The sequence below is a fragment of the Eretmochelys imbricata genome, chromosome 9, assembly GCF_965152235.1.
Source record: "Eretmochelys imbricata isolate rEreImb1 chromosome 9, rEreImb1.hap1, whole genome shotgun sequence".
Lineage (NCBI taxonomy): Eukaryota > Metazoa > Chordata > Testudines > Cheloniidae > Eretmochelys > Eretmochelys imbricata.
Window position 1 is genome coordinate 5,472,118 of NC_135580.1, and position 23,608 is coordinate 5,495,725.

General features: G+C 53.1%; 1 protein-coding gene across 1 annotated transcript; it reads right to left on the reverse strand.

Moving 5' to 3' along the window:
• Positions 1-8,252: 8,252 nt before the first annotated feature.
• Positions 8,253-23,402, reverse strand: LOC144270383 (programmed cell death protein 1-like). Its single transcript, XM_077826844.1, has 5 exons — positions 23,330-23,402; positions 15,150-15,488; positions 12,275-12,424; positions 10,822-10,856; positions 8,253-9,491 (listed from the first exon to the last, which is right to left on the reverse strand). Exons 1-5 carry the CDS (start codon positions 23,400-23,402, stop codon positions 9,297-9,299), a joined length of 792 nt encoding a protein of 263 aa, XP_077682970.1. The 3' UTR covers positions 8,253-9,296.
• Between the last annotated feature and the right edge of the window lie 206 nt (positions 23,403-23,608).

The window sequence follows — 23,608 nt, forward strand, 5'->3', positions numbered from 1 at the left end:
GTGAGCTCAGCCCTAGCTGGGGGAAAGTGTTTATCCCAGCTGGTGGGAGAATGACGCAGCAAGACTGAGTGTGCCTGGACCTGGCCCAGTTGTCAGAGCGGCGCCAGGTATTGGTGGTCGGAAGTGGTTGCTCTGACTGACAGCCCAAGGTACACAGGAAAAGGAGAGCTGCTCTGGAGACCACACTTACCACACTGATGCAAACCATTCACTTGTAGCAGGCCTGTTTGGCAATCAGCGAGAGGAAGACCCAAGCCTGTCAAGGCCATATGTGGAGTACTGGGGGTAGCCACAGATAGCTCCAGTGGCCCGCTGTCCAGCACAGGGACACCAGCAGCTTTCTCTCCACTCAGTTTGTCTGTGAGAGTTTCAGAGAAGTGTGTGTGTGTGTGTGTGTGTGTGTGTGTGTGTGTGAGATCTACTGTGTTATTAGACTGTGCCATGGTCTCTCTTGGGAAGTGGTGGAATCCCAACTGCTCCTCTGCCAAGCACTGGAGAACATACTGTCAGGAGCAGTGCTTAATTTGTAATGAAAGAGGTGCCAGGGCTCAAGCAATTGTTTCACTTTCATAACTGACACAGCGAGCCCAGAGGTGCCGGAGCTCTGAACTACCAGGCCCAGAGGTGCCGGGGCTATGAGCTGCCAGGCCCAGAGGTGCCGGGGCTATGAGCTGCCAGGCCCAGAGGTGCTGGGGCTCTGAACTGCCGGGCCCAGAGGTGCCGGGGCTCTGAACTGCCAGGCCCAGAGGTGCCGGGGCTATGAGCTGCCAGGCCCAGAGGTGTCGGGGCTATGAGCTGCCAGGCCCAGAGGTGCTGGGGTTCAGCTCTGGCATGCCCTGGCACAAATTAAGCACTGGTCAGGCGCAATTTTGCTTAAACTACTGGCATAGGCTGGAGCGAATTCAGTGGGTCTGATTCCTCACTGATGTACCCAGTGCTTAATTTGTGCCAGGGCATTCCAGAGCTGAGCCCCGGCACCTCTGGGCCTGGCAGCTCATAGCCCCGGCACCTCTGGTCCTGGCAGTTCATAGCCCTGGCACCTCTGGGCCTGGCAGCTCATAGCCCCGGCACCTCTGGTCCTGGCAGTTCATAGCCCTGGCACCTCTGGGCCTGGCAGCTCATAGCCCCGGCACCTCTGGTCCTGGCAGTTCATAGCCCTGGCACCTCTGGTCCTGGCAGTTCAGAGCCCTGGCACCTCTGGGCCTGGCAGTTCAGAGCCCTGGCACCTCTGGTCCTGGCAGTTCAGAGCCCCGGCACCTCTGGGCCTGGCAGTTCATAGCCCTGGCACCTCTGGGCCTGGCAGTTCAGAGCCCCGGCACCTCTGGGCCTGGTAGTTCAGAGCCCCGGCACCTCTGGGCTTGGCAGTTCAGAGCCCCGGCACCTCTGGGCCCGGCAGTTCAGAGCCCCGGCACCTCTGGACCTGGCAGTTCAGAGCCCCGGCACCTCTGGTCCTGGCAGTTCAGAGCCCCGGCACCTCTGGACCTGGCAGTTCAGAGCCCCGGCACCTCTGGACCTGGCAGTTCAGAGCCCCGGCACCTCTGGTCCTGGCAGTTCAGAGCCCCGGCACCTCTGGGCCCAGCAGTTCAGAGCCCCGGCACCTCTGGGCCCGGCAGTTCAGAGCCCCGGCACCTCTGGGCCTGGCAGTTCAGAGCCCCGGCACCTCTGGGCCTGGCAGTTCAGAGCCCCGGCACCTCTGGGCCCGGCAGTTCAGAGCCCCGGCACCTCTGGGCCCGGCAGTTCAGAGCCCCGGCACCTCTGGGCCTGGCAGTTCAAAGCCTCAAGCTCTCTGGACCTGGCAGTTCATAGCCCCAGCACGTCTGGGCCTGGCAGTTCAGCGCCCCGGCACCTCTGGGCCCAGGAGTTCATAGCCCCAGCACCTCTGGGCTCGCCGTGTCAGTTATGCAAGTAAAAAAATTGCTTGAGCCCTGACACCTCTTACATTACAAGTTAAGCGCTGGATGTCCCCTGTCTGTAGACACTAGACTGTGCCAGGTATAAATGTTGACCCAAGGCACAGTGGCAGCGGTTCTCAAACTGTGGGTCAGGACCTCAAAGTGGGTCACAACCCCATTTTAATGGGGTTGCCAGGGCTGCTATTAGACTTGCTGGGGCCTGGCGCTGAAGCCCAACCCCCACCGCCCAGGGCCAAAGTTGAATCCTAGAATACCAGGGTTGGAAGGGACCTCAGGAGGTCATCTAGTCCAACCCCCTGCTCAAAGCAGGGCCAATCCCCAATTTTTGCCTCCAATCCCTAAATGGCCCCCTCAAGGATTGAACTCACAACTCCGGGTTTAGCAGGCCAATGCTCAAACCACCGAGCTATCCCTCCCCACCAAGAGCCCAAGAGCGTCAACTCTGGGTGGCGGGCTCAGGTTACAGGCCCCTTGCCTGGGGCCAAAGCCCTTAGGCTTCAGCTTTGGCCCCCCCTACCCGGGGCAGAGAGGCTCAAGCGTTGGCCTGGGCCCCCCTACCCGGGGCGGCAGGGCTTGGGTTGCCTCAGGCGCGCCGTGATTTTTGTTATCAGAAGCGGGTTGCGGAGCAATGAACTCTGAGAACTCTTACGCTAGCACAATGGACAGTCAAATCCACTGCGTTATCGCTCCCTGTCATTTAATGTCGGTGGGCCCGAGTCTCCTCTCACTGACAGCAGCGTGAACCGGGTGTAACTCCTCCGGAGGCAGTGCGGTGACACTGCAGTGAAGCCGTAGTGAGGCCAGCCTCAGGCCCGGCTCTAACGCCGCTGCAATCCGCACGGTGACACCTCACAGAGCTGGAGGGCGGTGCAGTGGTGACTCAGGTTAGTCATTCTAGATGCAAAAGTCTTTCTCCACAGCCGAAACCTAATCCCACCAAAACCACAGAGCCCACCCTGTCTTATCTCTGTTCTTAGAAAGACCAACCAGCCAGTTTAGCAAAGTGAACGTTCCTGAAAGGCCAGAGGTCTCCCTGCTACCAAACTGCAGCCTGCTGGCATCTTCGACCTTTGCATGGCCTGTAGGCAACTTCTGTCCGCTGGGAAAGCCAAGCTGATAAACGGGGGTGGGGAGGTGACCTTGCAGCATTAGCCTTTCCCCTCTGGAGGATCCACGACCAAGCTTGCCGTAGGATCATAAGTGAAAATGAGTTTGCTGGGGCTCAGCTTAGTGCAGGGTGGACACTGCAACTCTTACCCGGCCATTCCATACTGTTGCCAGCCTGTCCTCTAAAGACCTGCAGAACTGGAGCAGCAGGGGGCGCTGCAGGTCAGGAGTGAGGGCGTCAGCAGAGCTGTGTGCAGGGGACCACAGGACTGCGATAGCACTGGGGGCTGCCCGCCCATCGTGCCAGGGCGGAGCTGGAGAGGGCCAGGATTAGACCAGCAGGGGGTGCTGAGGAGCGTCAGCAGAGTTCTGTGTGAGGGAGGCCGAGCTCCTTGTCTTTCGGGTGCCCCACCTGTGCAGCAGTTGAAGGCTCTCCAGAGAGATGTTTGGTGTGGAAGCTCCTGCTGAACGGCCAGCAGCTCTGCAGGCAAACGGCCCCTGGCCCTGGGGAGCCCGCGTGGAAAATGACAATGTGCCTGAACCTCCCGTACTGATCTTCTCGGTTTCGTGTGAAGTGTAACTGGAGCTGCCTGCACGAACATCCTCTCCATGATCTCCTGCTGGAGGGGGAGCCAACGAGGGGGCCTGCTCCTGTTCTGAGAACGAGCAAAGCCCCGTCCCCACAACCCCCTTCCACCCCCTCGGCCCTTCCTTCCCTTCCTCTTTCTCTTGTTTCCTTCACAGCCGCAATGCCCAACGGCAGTCGCAGCCCATGGCCTGGGAAGGAAGATTATGAGCTCAACGCACGCCCGCGCTCAGCCTGAGCGGAGAGCAAGACTGGGTGAAAGGAGAGGGTCAGATTGTGGCCTGCATCGGGCGCAGAGCCGCACCGGCCCAGGGGAGCTCTAGGAGAGATTACCCCGCTGGTGTCCCTCCTGACACGCCATGAGCTCGCCCACCGACGCACCTTGAGGAGGACCCCACCTGCTCTCCACGGCACATCCTGTAGGCTCTGCTGGCTGGTGCGAATGGGAATGGCCCATGGTCTTGCCTCTTCCCTGCCCTTTCCTTAACGTTTTCCTATTTCTATGACTGTGGGGCTTCTGGGTGCCAGTTGGGATGGGAGGCCATGTTATGCCGGGTGCTGGACAGACCTGGCTCCTTCCCCCACTAAGAAGGACCATTCCCTGAGCTCAGGGCTGCAATTGTGCCTGGCTCTGATATTGGGGGCACAAGATGGGAAGGTTCTTTGTGCCCTCCCCACGCACGGTCTGTCCCCTCCTCTCTGCTTCCCCTCTCTGTTCATTGCTTTGCAGCCTCACGGGGGGCTCCCTCCTCTCCACACCACACCCCGCTGGGCCAGGCACGCTGGGAGCTGTCTCAGAGGCACTGCTGGGACATGCATCGTTTGCTGACACCTGGCTCCCAATGCCGCTGCCTGCCATGCCCCCACCCCAGCTGCATCCACCCTTCCTCAGCAAGAAGGTGGTGCCCAGCTGATGGGCAAAATCCTGGCCAGCCTCCTACAGGTGTGATGGGGCAGAAATGGGGGGAAAGACCCTTCCCCAACCCTACCCAGTGCAACGGCACAGGAGCAGGGACAACGAAGGACCCACGGGTTTAACCCCCATGCTCCCTGTGACGTCACTGGGAGTTATACCGTTGGCTTTGGGGGAGCAGAATCATGGGGTGGGGTGGGGTATCCGGCTATGCACCTCCCAATGCTCCATTTATCCATAGCCAGAAGGTGGGAGGCCAGAGCCAGACCTCCAGCAAAGATGCTGTTACCGGCAGCAGGTTCCGGAAAGGAGCGAACGCTGCTCTGAACGACAGCAAGGAGCAGTGCAGGACTTTACCTCCCTGGCTGTCCTATGACATCCTGCCCTGTGCAAGCAGGTTGGATAAGGAATCCTCTGTTCAGCTACTGCTGAAAGCCACACTAGCCCAGTGTCTGTGTCCTGTCCCACACTAGTGGCTTGTCTGTAAAGAGGATAAGAGCCTACTACTGCTATTACTAATGGAGTTTCTCCTTTAGCTGAAGTGGTTGAGACCTGTGCTTTTAGTGCCAGGGGAGCCATGATACTAGCACTTCATTCCGTGTGTCCAGAATATGTCTCAAACTTCCTTAAACTACCCTTGGCAAACACCCTTGTTTTCCAGGAGGCCATTTATTCCTGGCCCCTGCCCCCCCACACTACAGCCCCAAACTGTGTTTCCTTGGCTGGTGGAAAGCACAGGGAGAAGTAAACCAGCACCTGGCAGGGTCCATCCACAAACACGTGTGTGCGCTCAGCAGACCGCAGCACACGACTGCAATCGCGCGGCCAGCAACGCCCTGAAGTTCCGATTCCTCTCTCTGCTCTGGAGGCAGAGTGGAAAAAGTGAACCGGTCCCGGGGCTGCATCTAGAAAGTGTCAGGTCTTACGGGAAAGCGAAAAACAAAACTGCTGACTGAGTTAGCACTCCACCCCCGTGGCCTCCACGTCTTCTGTGCTTTCTGATGCACTCAGCAAATATCGCCTGGGCTCACTATTAAAAGCAAATGGCTGATGCTTATCAGAACTCTTTCAGTTTGGTGACTTGTCCCCAGCCCACTTGCTGTAGAGTCTTCGGGTCTGAGGCGACAGAGCTTAGCTCGTGCAAGAAGCCCTTCACGACTTGGCTCCAGGGAGGTTGTTCACACACACGCAGGGGTCCTCAGTCCGGTTTGAGACCAGACCGCACAATGTTGCAAGCACTTTGGAAGACAGGCTTAGGAGTCAAAATGATCTTGACAAATTAGAGAATTGGTCTGAATTCAACTAGATGGAATTCAGTGGAGACAAGTGCAAAGGACTGCACTTAGGAAGGAAAAAGCAAATGCACAGCTAAAAATGTGGAATAACTGGTTAGGTGATAGTGCAGAAGAGGATCTGGGGCTCTAGTGGATCACAGATTGGATATGAGTCAACAGTGTGATGCATTAATGAAAAAGGCTAATTTCATTCTGAGGTGTATTAACAGGAGTGTTGTATTTAAGACACAGGAAGTAATTGTCCTGCTCTACTCAGCACTGGAGAGGTCCCAGCTGGGATACTGTTTCCATTTCTGGGTGCCCCACTTTCAGAAAGATGTGGATAAATTGGAGAGTCCAGAGAAGACCAAGAAAAACTATAAAAGATTTAGAAAAGCTGACCTATGAGGAAAGGTTAAGAAAACAGGGCATATTTAGTCTTGAGAAAAGAAGACTCATGGGGGACCTGGTAACAGTCTTCAAATATACTAAGGGCTGTTTTAAAGAGGACTGTGATCAATGGTTCTCCATGTCCACTGAAGGTCGGATAAGACATAATGGGCTTAATCTACATCAAGAGAGATGTAGGTTAGATATTAGGAAAAGCTTTCTAACCCTCAGGGTAGTTAAGCTCCGGAACAAGCTTCCAAGGGAAGTTGTGGAATCCCCATCGTTGGAGGTGTTTATGAACAGGTCGGACAAACACCTGTCAGGGACGGTCTAGGGTTCTTGGTCCTGCCTCGGCACAGGGAGCTGGATTTGATGACTTCTCAAGAGCCCTTCCAGCCAACATTTCTATGATTCGACAAATGTCCAAGTGGGCTCTGTGGCCCTAATCCTACCAGCTGACCAGTTCTGATAGACCTCACATCCACAGATACCCCGCACTGGTTGGATCCCAAAACCTGCCCTCCAGGGCCACTCATGTGAGCGAAGGATTTGTAGGATGTAACCCTCTCTGGGAATTTGAGATTTCATGAGGTAATTCAGTCAGTGGTAAGAAAAAGAAACCAATGGGCAGCACTCAATATGCATGAGAGATTGGTTATTACTGATCCTTTCCTAGGCAGGGGCGGCGAGTTATATGGGCCCGTGGTGCCTGGGCTCCAGCAAATTCAGGGCCCAGGGGGCCCGGCTCCACCAATGTTCAGGATCTGGTCTCTCCCCGGCCCCGCCTGCCGCCCCCGCGTGCCTCCCCCGAGCGTCCCTGCCTGCCCTGGGCAGCGAGCAGCTGCCCCCTGCAGCTCTGCACTGCGCTCCCTCGCTGGCCGCTACAAGGGAATGGCGCTGGGGGCAGGCTGAGGTGGCTGCTGCGCCTGCAGAGGGAGGAGGGGAGCAGGTGCATGGCAGCCCCCCCCCCCCCCCCCCGGCAGCAAGCAACTCCGAGTTGACTCCAAGGTGGGGGGGGGGGCTTAGCCTGACTGGACCTCCTGAGCAGCAGCTTAGGAGGGCTTGGGTGAGTGTCGTGCTGGGGAGGGGGCCCCCTGTCCCCCTCTCCTCCAGAGCTTGCTGCTGCTGGCAGGGAGAGGACTGGGGGGAGTTCTCCTCTCTGGCCCCCTGCCCCAGCCCCAGGGCAGCCTTCCTGCTGCACTCCAAACTCCTCATCCCTGCCCCAGCCCAGAGCCTGCACCCAACACCCAAACTCCATCCCAGAGCCCGAACCCCTCCCACACCCACACTTCGTCCCAGAGCCTGCACCCCAAACCCCCTTCCGCATCCAAACTCCCTCCCAGAGCCTTGGGCAGCTGTGGAGGGAGCGGGGCGGGACTTGGACCATTCTGGGCATCACCAAAAATTATACAAACCTGCCGCCCCTGTTCCTAGCGATGTGTAGTCAGTTTAGATCACAGGCATGTCCGTTCTCTGGTATGTCTTTTGTCTTCCAGTGTTGGTTTCTGTGCCCTTTTTGCGGACTTCCTTGCCCTAAGTGCTGTACAGACACAGGACAAAAAGACAGCCCCAGCCCCAGCCCAATCTCCAGCCTTTTCCTCACCACATATTAGTCCAGAAGCAAGGAACAAAACTGAAGGTAAAGTTAAAGCTTCTTTTTATTCACAAAGACCTTCAACCACTTCAGTGTAAATTCCTGGGTCCTGATCTCCCTGTAGCCGAAGCTAAGGGCAAAGCACCCACTCAACAGGATCAAGCCCCCAGGTTGACTGTGAACCCCAGGAGTGACACCTTACTGTTCTAACAGCCCCATTGAGTCCGGCAGGGCTGGTCAAGAAGTAAGGCGTTCCTAAGAGCTTCACAGTCTCTGTGCCTCACTAGAATTGCTCGGCGTTCTTGCCATCTCCTCTGCCCGTGCACTGGTCAGATTTCTACCTGATTTGGTGCCAATCCAGCTCCATCCACCCAGAGCTCTTAAATTTCAAGTGCAAATATGTGACAAAAACTACAGAAAAGAAAAAACACATTACAGTACATTTCCCACTAGTCTTTTTAAATAAACAGTTACATGCAACGCAGCTTCTCACACAAAGCTAGGAGAAGCCCCTAGCTCGGTACAATACAGAAGGAGCAACCTGCTCCAGTCCGCTGCACCCAAGAAGACCCACTGACTTCAGCTGGGTGCTGCAGCCCCTGTGGTGATGAGAACCCATCAGAGCTGCAATCTGTTTCATAGTATCCTTTTACACTGCAGCCAGTGGCATGCATTCACGAATTTCTCCCAATGTTAAGATTTCTTAGTCGGGTCAAACCCAGCAGGAAGTCAAAAGAGGCAGGTTTGCGCTCCGTTTGGCATGACTGGGGAGCCCAAGGACTGAAATATCAGAGCTGCAGGTCAGCGTTAGTTTATCTGTGAGGTGGCAGCTTGTATCCCTAGACCGTAAGCAAGGCAGAATTGGGCTCTAACGGTTTATGGTAGCATCTTCCAGCAGGTTCCCCTGCATCCACCTTCCAGCCCTAAAGATCCCACCCTTTTCCACCGGTTTACCCTCTCCCATCCGTTAGACCCAGCTTTGCCATCACCATCCTAATGAACGAGGAGGACTGGCAAGGCTTCTCTTTGGAGCCCAGCATCACTGACCAATAGGGTAACTGCGGAGTGACACATGACTCTACCTCTTTCTCCCCCACGCCCAGGGCTGGATCATGCCGCCTCCACGATACACCCCTGCAGCGCAAGAAACCAAGGACCGGGATTGAACATGGCTCTCCGCCACGGCAGCACAGGGCTCGAACCACATGTCCATTAGTCCAGACCCTGAAGCGTGTTCTGACCGCATGTCTTCCTTAGCAGCAAACAATTGCTTGCGACCTGCTGGAGGAGGGAAGGATCCCGATGACGGCTGCCGTAAAATGTCAGTCATCCGAGCGGCTGTCCAAATCGGGGAAGAAGGAGAGTCAGGGGCTGACGTACAACCGGGCGCAGCGTGCACAAATAGTGCAGATGCTGCCGCCAGGCCTTCCTGTCCGAAAGCCTCCGAGAAAGCTGTAAAGAGAGGACAAAGGAGAAGGAGAAGCACGGTCGGGCTCCTGACCCATCAGCAGGGCTGGGCTCAGATTTGACAGGTCCTCTGGTGTTTCGTTTTCTTCCCCCTTTCCGGGGTGACAGGCTTCTCTTCAGGGAACACGATGACGGCATATTCTGTGTTGTCGGGTGGGTAACTCTCCACCGGAGCCTCTGTGTGCTCCTCCTGCTGGAATTCCAACACGCCATAATCCACTGTGTAGGTCGTCACCTGTTCTTTCTTCTGCACAACAACAAGAGGGGGCATGCTTACGAAGAGTCACATCCACACACGCCTGGCTTCTCTATGTACCCCACACACAGGCACACGCAGGCATGCTCCCACAGATTCAGACCTTTTAGGGCCAGAACAGACGACAGTGACCGGCCATTCTGACCTCCCATATAGCACAAGCCAGAGGACCTCAGCCAATAATTCCTGCCTCAAGCCCAGAACTTCTCTTTGAGCAGGAGGGTACCTTTTTAAAAGCCTCGATGTATAGATTCTACAAGATGGAGAATCCACCACCTCCCTAGGTAGATGGCTCCAGTGGTTAATGACCCTGAATTAAAAACATGCACTAGGCTTCTAGTCTGAATTGGTCTAGCTTCAGCTTCCAGTCATGCCTTTTTCTGCCAGATTCAATCTCTTCCCTGGGTAGATACTTACAGACTGTGATCAAGTTATCTCTTAACCTCCTCTTGGATAAACTAAATAGATTGAGCTTCTTTAGTCTCTCACTATAAGGCATTATTAGAGAGCAACCAACTCTATGAACTCAGCAAGGCTGCAGTCAAAGCACGTTGCACTGTAATCCCATCAGCTCTCACAAACTCAGAGGACTGGACTTGGCTAGTAACTGGACAGGACGTCTGCAAAGGACAGGAGGTGCTAGTGATTTTGCAGGGAGCACTCCTCTCTGCGTCAAGGCTGGCCCAGGTGTCCCAGCGTGGCAGTCGGACACACTGTGAGCTGCGGGTGCCACCTTTGGGGGCTGACATATAATCAAGGTCCACACACCCATGGCCCTTTTATCAAGAGGAGGGACGTTAATCCAATTGTCCCAGTCCAACTGCAGCTCAGAGAATTGCATTCTCCCCCTGGCTATTTCCAATGCAATATTCTTCGCTGTGCCATGGGGCTGCTGAACACCGACACACACCACATTAGCAATCCTTATCAGAAGTGTTTGTGTTGCTGCTCAGAGCGCTGGGGGCTATTTGGAGATAAAAGGGGCCATATAAATAGATAGTCAATCCATTATGATTATTGATAATAATGATACATTGGCTGCAAACCAAAGTACTTTGGCTGCATCTAAGAGTCTTTCATTCTGTTTCTTTTCTCTCTCTCGTTTCTCCTCATTTGCTGGAAGGTGCCTGGTTGCACTGGCCCTTGAAGGACTCGGACTGGGCTGTGGGGACGGGTGAGAAGCTATGGCATTGTGCAGTTCTGCCTGCGGTCCTGGCGTAAATCTGGGCACTTGCTACTAAAGACCTGGCAAGTCCAGGTTCTTTCCCGCCTGGCGACACTCCACAGCAGTGCAGCCGCACGTGAGTGACAGGGAACTTACCAAGAGTGCGTTTTCACGATGTGGTTTCTGCTGCCCTGCAAAGTAACACATTTGGTTAGACCATGCACAGGAGCTGGGCTGCAGCGAACATCACGGGGGGGAGTGGGCGTCAGACTTAGCTCAGCTTCCCGCAGCATTACAGCTCCCTGCAAACGACTCTGGGGCTGCACAGACTCCACCCCACACCAGCCCCTTCCCTGTGCAAGATCCCACTGGAGGGTGTGCCGGCATCCACCAATCCAGACATACGTCCCCTAGGCTCCCCTGAAAGCCAGCAGGAGAGTCACCAGCGCACGAACTGCAGGGCTGGGCCCAGCATTCTGGAGCAGAGACCCATTGTGCGGAGAATCGTGCCCTGTTTGTCTACTCTAACGCCCTGATCATGAGCAATTGATCACTAGGGCCAGACCCTATTCTGCTCTGTTCAGGTTCTTATGCCATGAGCATATGTGAGGAGCTGAGCTCCTGGATCCAAGCCACTAGCCCAGGTATCAAGGCTGAAGAGCCCTGCTGGGACTGGTGGGCTGGAATCTCCTCACAGGTCTCTGGGCAGCCGCCGGGCGTCTCCCTGGCCACACTGCGCCCTCAGTTTCTGGTAGCCAGCAGCCAACGTTCAGCCTGCCTAGTGGAGAGACCAGCCAATGGATACACAATCCATGCGCCCCAGCTCTGCTAGCCGAGGCTGCAGCAGGCTCATCGAGTCCAGCCGCCGCTGGACGGGGACAGAGCGCTGCACTGAGTGGCTGTGGGGCCGACGGACCAGACAAGCTGAACAGCTGGGGACCCTGCACTCAGACAGCGCTGCCCACTGTGGGCTCACTAAGGCCCAGGCCTGAGGAAGGGGCAGCGTGGAGGAGAGCTCTGGGAGGCACAACCCCACTACCGTGGAAGGGCACCCACCACGCCTTCCCTTGGGACCGCAGAGCCAGCTCCACAGGCCACAGCCCTGCCCAACCCAGACAGGGAGCCAGCCACACGCCTGCAGGGCTGGGGGCTAACTGCCCTTTAAACAGGGGCTCCAGGCAGGGGGTAGGCTCCTTGTCCCGTCCCCCACACTGGCCCTACAATGGGCTGAGCCAGTCTAATGCGGGCTTGGGGGAATGTCAGAGAGTTGGGGCCCAATCCTGGGAGGCGCTGAGCACTGTCCACTCCCAGTGAAGCCAAGGGGAATTTTGCCCACGTTAACACCCCGGAAGGGCCTCAGCGTTCGGCCCACCAAGCTCCACGGCACTCAGCACCTCTCAGGATGGAGGCAGAATGGCTGAGCTAGCCCTCCCATCCACAGCGGCCCTGTCGGGTCCGTCTATAAAAGCCTCTGCTCACCACAGTCCCTAAGCACCCCTCCTGTCCCCCACCCTTTTTTCTCCAGCTAGCCCTGGCTTTCCCCCAGCAGAGGCACCGGCTGGGAAGGGCAGCAGACTGCCGGGGCCGCGCTCGCCCTGCCACGACGCACCTCCCGTCCGGCGCGTGGTGATGAAGAGCACATAGGTGATCGGCCCCAGCAGCATGGCCGCAGCGATGCTCACGCCAATGATGACTGGCACTTTAAAGTCGCCCACCTGGTTGTCCTCGGTCACGTTGGGAATGGTGGTGGGCCCTCCTTCTAGGGAATTGCAAATAAAAAAGGAGAACCACTGCAGTCTCTGTGAAATACAAAGCAAACCAAGTCCTCTCCTCCAGCACGACAAGCCGCCCCCTCTGCCTCCTCACAGAGGGGCCACGGCCCAGCCTCAGCGCCACTGATCTGTCGCTTGCACCCCATGGCTGGAGTTCACAGCTCTTAAGGGAGCCCTACACCCATTGAGTTTCAACCTGTGGCATAAGCAGGACTTAACTGGTGTTCCCGTGGACAGAGGTGAATTTCACACCGTTTGTCAGACCTAGCACTGGTGCTGTCGTCACACCGTGGGGTCGTATGACGGGACTGCCCGTGACAGCTGGGGAATGGACTCAATGACCCAGAGTGTCTCTTCCAGCCCTGTCTTCCTAGATCTTCCTAGTGCCACCCAATCAGTCCAGGCCCCTGCTTAGCTCCATCTTCTATTTCATTTGATCAAAACAAAGGCAAGATGAAACATTTGTACTCAAAGTAACCCCGTGCCCCCCTGCCTCCATTCGATTCGGCGGTTCTGGGTAATAGGGTCAGCTGGAAGAGGCTCTGGCCCAGTGTAAGACTGTGTAACGAACTGGTGGCCACATATGTACAGGCACCATCCATCAATATTAGCAGCCAAACCCAGAACCTTTGCACCCAGCACACATCTGTATCAGCTGAGATAAGAACGGCCATAGTGGGTCAGACCAATGGTCCATCTAGCCCAGTATCCTGTGTTCTGACCATGGCCGATGCCAGGTGCTTCAGAGGGAATGAACAGAACAGGGCAATTATCAAGTGATCCAGCCCCTGTTGTCCAGTTTCTGGCAGTCAGAGGCTTAGGACACCCAGAGCATGGGGTTGTATCCCTGACCCTCTTGACTAATAGCCATTGAGGGACCTGGGAGATACAGGTGTAATCCCATTAGCTCTGTGTAAGTAGGAGGCTGTCAGAGTCACTTGAGTTGTTTGCCAGAGGGACACATAGTCACACGGACTAAGGCAATTAGAGCTGCTAGATTGGGGGGGGGGCAATTTAATTCACAAAACAAATTGAAATATTTCCATTTCACAGGCTGCAAATGACCCCTTTTCTCTCTTTTTTTTTTTTTTTTTCAAAAACTTTCATGACATTTTCAAATCAAAAAGATTCCTGAAGTGGTCGATGTTGTTTACTGACAAACGTGCTTTTGGTGAGCATAAAAGCCCCCTCCCCCCTGTGTTTGGCAAACGAAAGAATGCCGATAGCCATTTCAATGACCGTTTCTATGTCTTCGATCAAAACCATCACCAAAAACGGTTTTTCACAACATTTTTCCTTTCTAAAAAGGCCACCTTTGACCCCAAAAAATGGGATTGAAAAGTTTCATCCAGCTCTAAAGGGCAGGTATTGCACTCTGACACGTCAGGGGTGCTGGAACAGTTAGTATAGCGGGGGTGCTGAGAGCCATTGAACCAAACTGTAAGCCCTGGATATAATGGAAACCACTTCAAGCCAGGGGATGTGGTGGGGCTGCACACCCCCGCACATCCCGAGTTCCAGCACCTATGTTACACTGTGAGCTCTGTGGGGCAGGGATCGGCTTTTTGATCTGTGTCTGTACAGCGCCTAGCACCCTGGGGTCCTGGCCCATGATGGGGCCTCACTGGTGCTTCCATAAAAGATAATAATAATAATAATAGTCCCTGCTCGTCCCATGCATCTTAGATCTACAGGAGTTCAAACTCCACCTGCAGCACCCTTTTCTAATACGCGACAGCTGCATAAATACAGACAACAGGGTTGTCAGGGGCGTGAGCCTTCAGCATCTAAAACATGCAACGTAAAGGAGCTGGGCTTTAGCGGAAGGACAAGAGATGCTTATGGACTTGGGCTTCCACCTCCCTGTTGACTGTGGTGTCAGGAAGCATGTGGCCATGGGTGAGAGGTCCTTACAGTGGCAGCAGATAATTAGCTGGGCTGGGACAGTAAAATAAGAAAATATCCATGGCCGAGTGACTGCTGCCAGGTAAAATGCCACGGTTTATTATTTCTGAAGTATCACAACTGTGCACCGGGTGCTTGATGTGGGTCAAGCTCTCCCCGCACCAACTTGCTTTCAGTTACCCGCAGTGAGCCCAGTGGGGCCCGCCCCAGCACAGATCTGGCCTTGATTCAGGTCAGCTGCTGGCAATGTGGCCGCGTGGTTTGTAAACATCACACCAGAGACCATTACTACTTTCACTCTGGCCGGGAAATCACACGTAACAGTGTCTAACCCTGGGGTCCGTGGTCCTGGAGTGGTGCCTTTGGGTGCTACCGTAATATATTGGTTGGAAAGAGGAGCCCCGACATACACCCTGCAGAGCAGCAAGCGAAGGCTCTGCTGACCACCAGCAGACATGAACTCCACAGCCAGAGATGCTGATTGATTTGAGCAGCTGGAAACTGCACATTCTAACCTAGCTCGTTAGGGCATCACGGGGTGGGGGGAATTCTGGACTGGAAATATCACTCAGCCCACAGGCCAACAGAGCATTGTAGCAAATCTTCAGCCTCACTGCGTCGCATGGACGCCTGGAACTTCCCCACAGCAAGGAGGACAGAGCTCAGCCTCTCCCGCTCCAAAAGCACAAGCCCCTACCACTAACGCAGGGTCTCTGGCACACAGCTGGGCTGCTCTGAGCCCCTCCAGCAGAGGGCTGCGGTAGACACGCATACAGGCTTGCTCGTTATACTGTCTTTGAAACAAACCTGTAACTATGAGCTGGGACACGTTGCTTTCCACCACTTTACTGGGCGAGGAGAAAGCGATCAGCCCGCAGTAGTACTTGCCACTGTCATTCTCAGTTAGGTGCAGAATCCTTATCTCAACAGACGAGGTATGGTTGATAAGGGTGAATTTCTCCTTCGGGAATTTATTTGCATTCCCATTAAACTCAGCAATTTTTTGTGTGTAAGTGGAATTGATCTTTTTGTACCAGTTTAAACTATAATCAAACTGAGGGAAGTTCGCCGTGGTAATATTGCAGAAGAAGCTGGCTGTGTCGCCCACAGGCAAGGATAGCTTCTCCGGGGAAAACGTCACTGTTTCTGAGAAAGGAAAGACACAAAGAACAGGACACCATGATCAGCAGGAGCCGATACACTCATGGGCCTCGCAGGCACATTGCACAAACCATTATTATTTATTTATTCTTTGTATTACCAGCGCACCCAGCAGCCCTCGTGCTGCATCAGGACCCCCCTGCGCTGGGTGCTCTACAAACGCAGAACAGACAATGGTTATTATTGATAGGGTGGTAGCACCTAGAGGCTTCAGTCAAAGATCAGGGCCCTATCGTACAAGGTGCTGTATGAATGAGTAGAACAAAGGCAGTCCCTAGCCTGGAGTGTTTGGATCTTTGGCCTTTCCCAATCCCCCCACCACTAAAAGCAGAGGGAGGATCCAGACGCAATGTATGTGCTGACAGCCTGAGAAATGGTTAACCATGGGTATGCGTCAGCGCAGCAAACATTGCTCCCCTTAGACAAAAGGAAATTCAACCCCTGTCCCTGTTGTGGCTGTCTCACAGGCATTGGGAAGCTCTGTGCAGTCCTTGTGAGGGATGCTGCATTCTCAGTCTATGCCTGAGCCTCCTACCTCAAAGGTGCACAGAGAGGCAGTGTGATGCAGTGGGTAGAGCACTAGACTGGGACTCAGAAGAGCTGGGTTACATTCCTGGATCAGTCACTGGCAAGTTGGGTGACCTTGGACAAGTCACTTGCCTCAGTTTCCCCCTCTATAAAATGGGACTAACGATCCCTCTTTTTTAAAGTGCTTTGAGAGCAACTGATAGAAGAGTGTTGTAAAGCCAGGGGAAGACAAAAAGTGCTGCACATCTGTAATTAATTGGTTAATTTATTACTGACTCATTATTGTCAGACAAAAAGGTGTCATGAGTCTAAGTGGTGATTAATGCTCTGTCTCCTCCATGGTATGTATGCAGAGCAGCGACCAGAATTTAAAGCTAAAACATTTAGCATTGGTTCTTTTCCTTGTTTGTCAGCAATATGGGGCCCACAGAGTCTAGGAAATTTACAAGAGCTTCACCTTCCCCTGCCTCATTGGCAGCTGACTGTTCTGAAAACCTCTGGGCACTGAGGGTTTGGAAATCTCCCGGAGAGCTCTATGTACTGCGGAGTTCCCGATGAGTGGGGCGCACTTGGGTGTCTCAAGCCTGGTCTTCAAAATCTCTAGTCACTTTTGCAGATTTTTGCCGGAATTAAAAGATATGTATTAACTGTTTGTTGTGTCTACCTTCTCAAGCGGAAGCTCTTTATCTGTATGTGCCACACGGCACTGAATACAAAGCCCTGCTGGCCTAACTCCATTGAAATCAATGGGATCTTGACAACAAAGGGTCTGGTATTGGTGCTAAATAACTAGCTAACGTTTAATCATTGATAATAACTGTTCTATTAAATGTTTATACGGGGCCAAATTCGGCTCTCGGTTGCACCCACTTGACCGCAGAGGAACTTCCAGCTGTTTCATATGAAAATTAGGATCTATTTTTATACCATGTTAGTCATCCTTTCTGTGGCTGATTTTGCCTCTGAAAGCCAGCAGGTGAAACTGACGCAGAGTTGATTTACAGGGTGGGGTGGGGGCATAACTGATTGTGTACCTGATTCCAATCAGGGTGCGTGAAGCTACCCTGCCTACCCTGAGAAGCCCACATGGCTAGTTGGAAAGGTACGCGTGATGCCTCATTTGTCGCTCTCTGTCACCTCTTCTCTCCGCCGGGTGTTGAAGGGGTAATAACACAATCAAATCTGTAGCAACAGACTGATGCCCTAAGCTCCGAATTCTGGGTCATATCGTACCTGTGCTCGGCCTATGGAACTCCCGTTGACGTCAGCTGCGTGGACTGGGCCAACGACTGAGGGTAGAGAATGGCCTATGGCATCACCGCAGGACTGAGGCAAGTGATGATTCAAGGGTGCAAAGAGGGAGACAGTGGACTCTAGATCATACACAGAGACCCCCGAGGGCCAAAGCTTTCCAAAATGAATAGTTATTTTAAGCGCCCAACTAGACACCGCAAGGGACCTGATCTTCAAGTACTGAGCAGGCCGACCCAGAGAATTCCCATGCGGCAGGCCACAGCATGTCAGGCATACATGCCTCAGTTCCCCCCTCTGGTAACCCATGGGTTCTACGCCAGGCTCTCTTGCTTCAATAATATCCCTCCTTGGGGACAGTTCATTAAGAAAACATGATGCAAATAAGTCCATAACCCCAAGTCCCAATCACTATCTATTTCCAATACACAGTGTAAGCCATCTTTAAAACTCAAGACATCTCATCCCTCCATGCCCACCTAACACAGCCCAGCACCTTGGACCATGCCCGGACTCTCTGTAAGTCCTTGTCTTTTCCTCTGGCCCGGGACAGCCACCCCAGTCCTTCTAATTAGAGTGCAACCCTGCTCTTCTCAGCGGGAACCCCCCCCACACACACAGCCGAGCATCCGTCACACACACCCCCCACCCCCCGACCCTCTCCCAGTTCCTTGGGGTCCAGCGCTCTAGCCCTGGAGGTAGCAACAGTCAGCTCCTCCGCTGCTCTTCTGCCTTTTCCCAGGTCCCAAACCCGCCACCTCTGGCAGCTCCCATCTCCAGCCCTTCTTCTGCGGCCTCTGTCTCATCCGGTCTCTCTTGCACGCTCCAGTCCCAGGGGACTCTAGTAGTCACTCCCAAGGATCTTCCTGCTTCTGGCCTCTCTCCCTATTCCCAGTGAGTACCCCACATCTGTTCTCTCTCTTCCCCCTTTCCAGACTGACTCTGTGCCCTGATTCACCCAGGGGCCCCAGGGGCCTCCTCTTATAGCCCACTGGGGCCAGCTGGCCCAGCACAGATGCACTGGCCCTGCTCCTTAAAGGTGCACTGGCCCCTCCCTCGCCCCAAATCTTGGCCTGTATCCATTATTGTCACCTTTCTTGCCTCACCCACCCACCCACTGCTTCTTGCCTTAGCCTCAGCAGTGACGTAAGTGTCTGGGGCAGGAGCTGTCTTTACACTGAATATTTGCGTAGGTCCTAGCAGAAGGGGGACGGCTCTCTGACTGTGTGTTTCTAAGCACTACTGCAACCACAGCGACACCAATCGTAATCATCATGATCATTTTAAAATATCATTTTAAATAAAGTGTTAACTGTCCCCATCTGCCCCCGTCCCCTGCAATCATTAATAATCCGTCTAATGTGCCTCAGCCCTGGAGGGATCACCCCGTGGGATCAGAGCAAGAGCCACCAGGGAAACTACAGTCCTCAGCCACTCCACTGAGACTGCCAGCAACCGTGTCAGATGTGCCCGCTAGGCCCTGGATTGAGACCACCAGCTCCTTTCCCTGAGGCCACCCAGCTGCTGGCAGACAATGACCAGCCTGTGACTTGAACTCATTGCCTAGCAAGGAAATGCTCCATCCCTGTGGGAGCTCCCCTGTGACAAAGTGGGAATTTTTTGTAACATGAAGCCTATGTGTGCCTCGGTTTCCCCCTATGTTTTGCATTCATAGACTCATAGAATCATAGAATATTAGGGTTGGAAGAGACCTCAGGAGGTCACCTAGTCCAATCCCCTGCTCAAAGCAGGACCAAGACCAACTAACTCATCCCAGCCAAGGCTTTGTCAAGCCAGGCCTTAAAAACCTACCCAGCAAAGGGGAAAGAATTAAGTTGGCTGTCAGGACAGACTAAGAGACATAGGTGTCACCGAGCTGTCTGAACAAACTGCATGGCTCATTAAAAGAACTGGCCGAGGCCAAATCATATCAATGGAAAATGCGAGAAGACAATGGAAAACCCCAATGGGCCGAATACTTACACCCAGCAATCAATGACCCAGACGCTCCTGTTGCCTAAATACGAGCGATACCCACCCGTGTGCCCATCTGCAAGGAGGTGCCCATTCTGGTCTTGGCTCACTAGTGTTTATCGGCTGGGCATCCGTGCATGAGGGCTGCGAACTCAGCATGGCCTGGCCTGGAGAACAAAGGGCTAAGAGGTGACTAGCAGGGAATACAGCACTGGTTTCTGGCTCTCTGTGACGCTGGCAGACCAGGTGCTAGCTCATGCCAGATCCCCATGCCTGAGAGATACAGAGCTGGAGCCAGGCTGGCTCCCCTGTGTGTTAATATGGTTAAAATAGGTGTAAGAATTCTAAGAATGCATTTAGACTTTATTGAATGCTGGTAAGGTGCTGCCTACATTAACCTCACTTATAACATCTGTATCCCATAGTGTATGGCAATATTTGTATTGTGAGCCTCTGTGGCTGTGTAAATCACCAGACAGGAAAGAGACATGAACTAGTATAAAGTGCTGATCTCTAACAGAAGGTGTTATGCCCTGCCCAACTATTATCATTAAAAAGGACAAAAGACTCAGTTGTCCTGCTCTTCCCCCCACACCCTGCATGGCAAGGAGTCATGCAAGGGAATTCCTCCCATCAGCTGACTTTGCAGCCCTGAGCACATGGCAGGAGGGAGATAAAAACCCCAAAGAGAAGGAACTAACTATGTCCATACTGCTTGGACTCCAGAGGACAAGGTTTTTAGGCACAAGCAAGAGATCCCCAGTGCTTAGCCTGGGGTAGCCCTAAAGGACATAGAGAGCTTGCTTTTATTACCTTTTGAAACTTAAGATCATAACTCATTTGTGTATCTATGTTTGCCTGCTTTAACCTTGTAAATAACTCTCCTGTTTCCTTTACATACTTAATAAATCTGTACATAGTTTATTATGGGATTGGCTACAAGCCTTGTCTTTGGTGTAAGATCTAAGGTGCAACTGACCTGGGATAAGTGACTGGTCCTTTGGGGCTGGAAGTAACCTGAATGTTGCTGTGATTCTTGGTGTAAAGGACCATCCATCACAAAGGCAGGGTGGCGAGACAGATCGGAGAACGCAAGGGGACCGTCTGTGATTCCATGTTAAGGCTGTTACAACGCCTGAGGAGCTTACATTTGGCATTTGGTTGGTGAAATCTAAGTATAGAGCTCACAGCCAGTTTGGGGTTTGTGCCCTGCTTCCTGGCAGTCTGCCCTGAGGTTGATATGCACGCTCTTGAGTCATGGCTGGCAGCTTTACACTCTCTCCTGGGACTGACTAAGGCAGTCAGAAAGAGACAGAGCCTGCAAATGGAACTCACAACAGCTTGGCTGGGGAATTGCTCTGGCTTGACCAGAATGGATGACGCTTTCACCTCTATTTGTTTGCACTAACCCAAGGACTTCCAGTGCTGTGTCCCAGGTGACTAATGAATCCTATGCTGCTTGAGTGTCCCTGGAAACACAAGGTGAGGTGAACTAGTCCCTCAGGAGGGGACCAGTCCTGACCTGGAGTCTCAGTTGGACTCGCTGAGCAGAGTTCCTGGTGTGAAACAGGAGTGCGGGAGCTGAGTAGCTCAGTCTAGGAAGCAGCGAGGCAGTATGGCCAACTCTGAAGAAAGAGTGGGACCCCTTGGGGATCTGGCACATTAGAGGGGTTCCTCCCAGAGACTGTTCAAAAGCTGGGACAACTTCTTCAAAGCACTGGTGCACAGACGCCCGGCTGATAAACACTAGTGAGCCCAGAACAGAATTGGCACCGCCTTGCAGATGGGCACACTGGTGAGTAGTGCTCGTATTTCGGCTACAGGAGTGTACAGGGCTGCAGCCATATGCTCTAGGGACACTAACGTTAATCCTCTTAACCTCTTAACATTTGACATGATCTATTTTATGATTGTAATTTAATGGCTTATGAGCATCATTGGCAAAATACTGGATGAGGGAAGGGCTTCATATATAAAACCCAAAATGGAAGCCTTTACTTCCATTGACTGAAGCCAATGGGGCTAGATTCATTGGGAGGAAGAGGTTCACAGTCCGCCCCACAATTATTATCATGAATTATTGATAATAAGCTTCTCGGGCGCTTTCCCCAATAAATCTCTCTCTCCAGGTTAGACCCGGTCTTGAGCCCAGCTAGATAGCAGTGTTGGAAATCCAGATCTAAATCCAGATTTTTGACTTGAGCCCCTTACTAACGCATCTTGAGAGACAGACATTAAATTAATGGTCATTCCGATTTCCCAGGGAAAAGTAGTAACAAGCCGTTTCTCTCACAGATTACAAGAGCCAGTGATCCGAGCTGACAATCCCCTTGAAAGCTCCAGAGATTAATAAACACATAAATCTCTTTTATTAAACACAGAAGATCAAAACCTCCTGGGTCCAATCGTGAATGCTGGCACACAATTCCCTCAGCTTCTATGGACATTTCAGACAGGCAAGGAAGTTTACAGAAGTTACGAGGCTTCCTTATGAGATAGGGGATTAGAAGGACAATTGGTCTGTTGTGAGACGGCATATCCCCTGCTTATGAATAAATGACTGAGGACATTCAGATGAGAAGAGACAACTGGGGAATCATTGCAGATTCCCATAGTAGGCTCTTTGGGGTGAGGGCTTTCCTTTTGCTCGATGAGGATGACGCACTTAGCACACTGGGATACTGGTCCATGACTGGTGCTCCTAGTGCTACGGTACCACACATATAATAATAATAATTAATAAGTAGGCAAATTTCAGAGTAACAGCAGTGTTAGTCTGTATTCGCAAAAAGAAAAGGAGGGCTTGTGGCACCTTAGAGACTAACACATTTATTTGAGCATAAGTGAATGCATCCAATGAAGTGAGCTGTAGCTCACGAAAGCTTATGCTCAAATAAATTTGTTAGTCTCTAAGGTGCCACAAGTACTCCTTTTCTTTATGTAGGCAAAAGAGTTTGTCTGGGTTTTGCACTTGTCAATATGGTTTAATTTGCGTGATTGGATTTTATTTGACGTGGAAAATATTAGACAGGTTTGGGGTTTGGGTTTTTTTACAAAATGCAGCTGTTTGCCCTGACTGCAGCGGGTAAAGGACTTTATGACCTGACACTGCTTTTTTTTTACTAGTTCTAAAACAAAATCCAGACATTGCTCATTTCCAGAACTCACTTTACCACATTTAGAACCCGCTCAAGAACTCGTCACAGCTGGAGTTCATTTTGGCTCTGCCAGATGTGATTTCTGTGCTTTCACATGCCTTTGATTTGATTTCTTTTCCCCTTAGCTCAGCCTTGAAGCCAGACAATGACTTTCAGGCCAGAGTCTTTATTGTTCCCATGGCACAAAGTGCCAGTCACTTACAGTCACATATTTTTGTTTCATTTTTCCAGCCATGGCATTTTGTCTGGGCTTGTCACCTACGGATCTCAGAGTGCTTTACAAATGTGGGTACATCTCGTTGACCGCCTTTTACTGATGCCCCCCCCCCGGGGCACAGAGACAGGACATGGCCTGGCCACACATCAAGTCAGGGGCAAAGCAGGCACAGAATCCCGGGTGTCCTGACTCTCAGCCCCATGATCTGTACCAGACCACACCACATTCCATTTTCAGAAGATCCCCTGAACAACAATGGATTAAAGGCCCGAACCTCAGAGATCAGGCCCTGAATGAAGCGGGGATTGGAGGGCAGGGGGAAGGTCCAAAAAGTTTTGCCAAACCCAATTTTTAATATTATAATACATCTACCCATTCCACTGCCTTCCCCCCCAGCTCCCTCCAACTATTCGTTTCCCCTTCCACTATTCTCAGGCTTCTACCTTCAAACTGAGTGGTGATGGGGGCCGGATCGGGGCCCCGCATCCACGCCAAACATTTGCATTTGTTTCTATCCCGGGGTCTCTTCCCAGATGCTGGCTGCCTGGGCATTTCAGATCCGGCATTTGGCTTTCCTGCCTTCTCGCTGCCACTGCTTGCGCGGCTCTAAGCCTAGCAGATGCTCCCCGCCAGCCATAAGCCGCACCAGCTTTGTGTTCAGGAGCGCTGTGAGCGTGTCGCGCGGCCCAGATACATACCAAGCTGGGAGAGCAGCAGCACTGGCCTGCAGGTCAGCAGCACCGCACAGATGCCGACCACTAGAACAAGCATCGTCCCTGGCGTCGCCTTCGAGGGGCCGGGAGCCCTCTGGGGGTTGGCTTCCTCCCCTGCACGTGCGATGCACCAGTCAGGATCCAAGCTGCTATGTCTGTGCTGTGTGGCGGGAGGGCACTCCGGGGCCTGGCCTGGCCACCTCGTATCCCAGTGGCACTGTTCCCCTCGGGGGCCGCACGGCGGCTGTCGACTGACTGCAGCTG

Excerpts from the sequence above, each read along its gene's own strand:
- LOC144270383 (XM_077826844.1), bottom strand. The coding sequence starts at position 23,402 with ATGCTTGTTCTAGTGGTCGGCATCTGTGCGGTGCTGCTGACCTGCAGG. Across the intron at positions 12,425-15,149 it reads GTCCCAGCTCATAGTTACAG|AAGGAGGGCCCACCACCATT; the intron begins GTTTGTTTCAAA and ends GCAATTCCCTAG. Across the intron at positions 10,857-12,274 it reads CACCACGCGCCGGACGGGAG|GGCAGCAGAAACCACATCGT; the intron begins GTGCGTCGTGGC and ends GTTACTTTGCAG.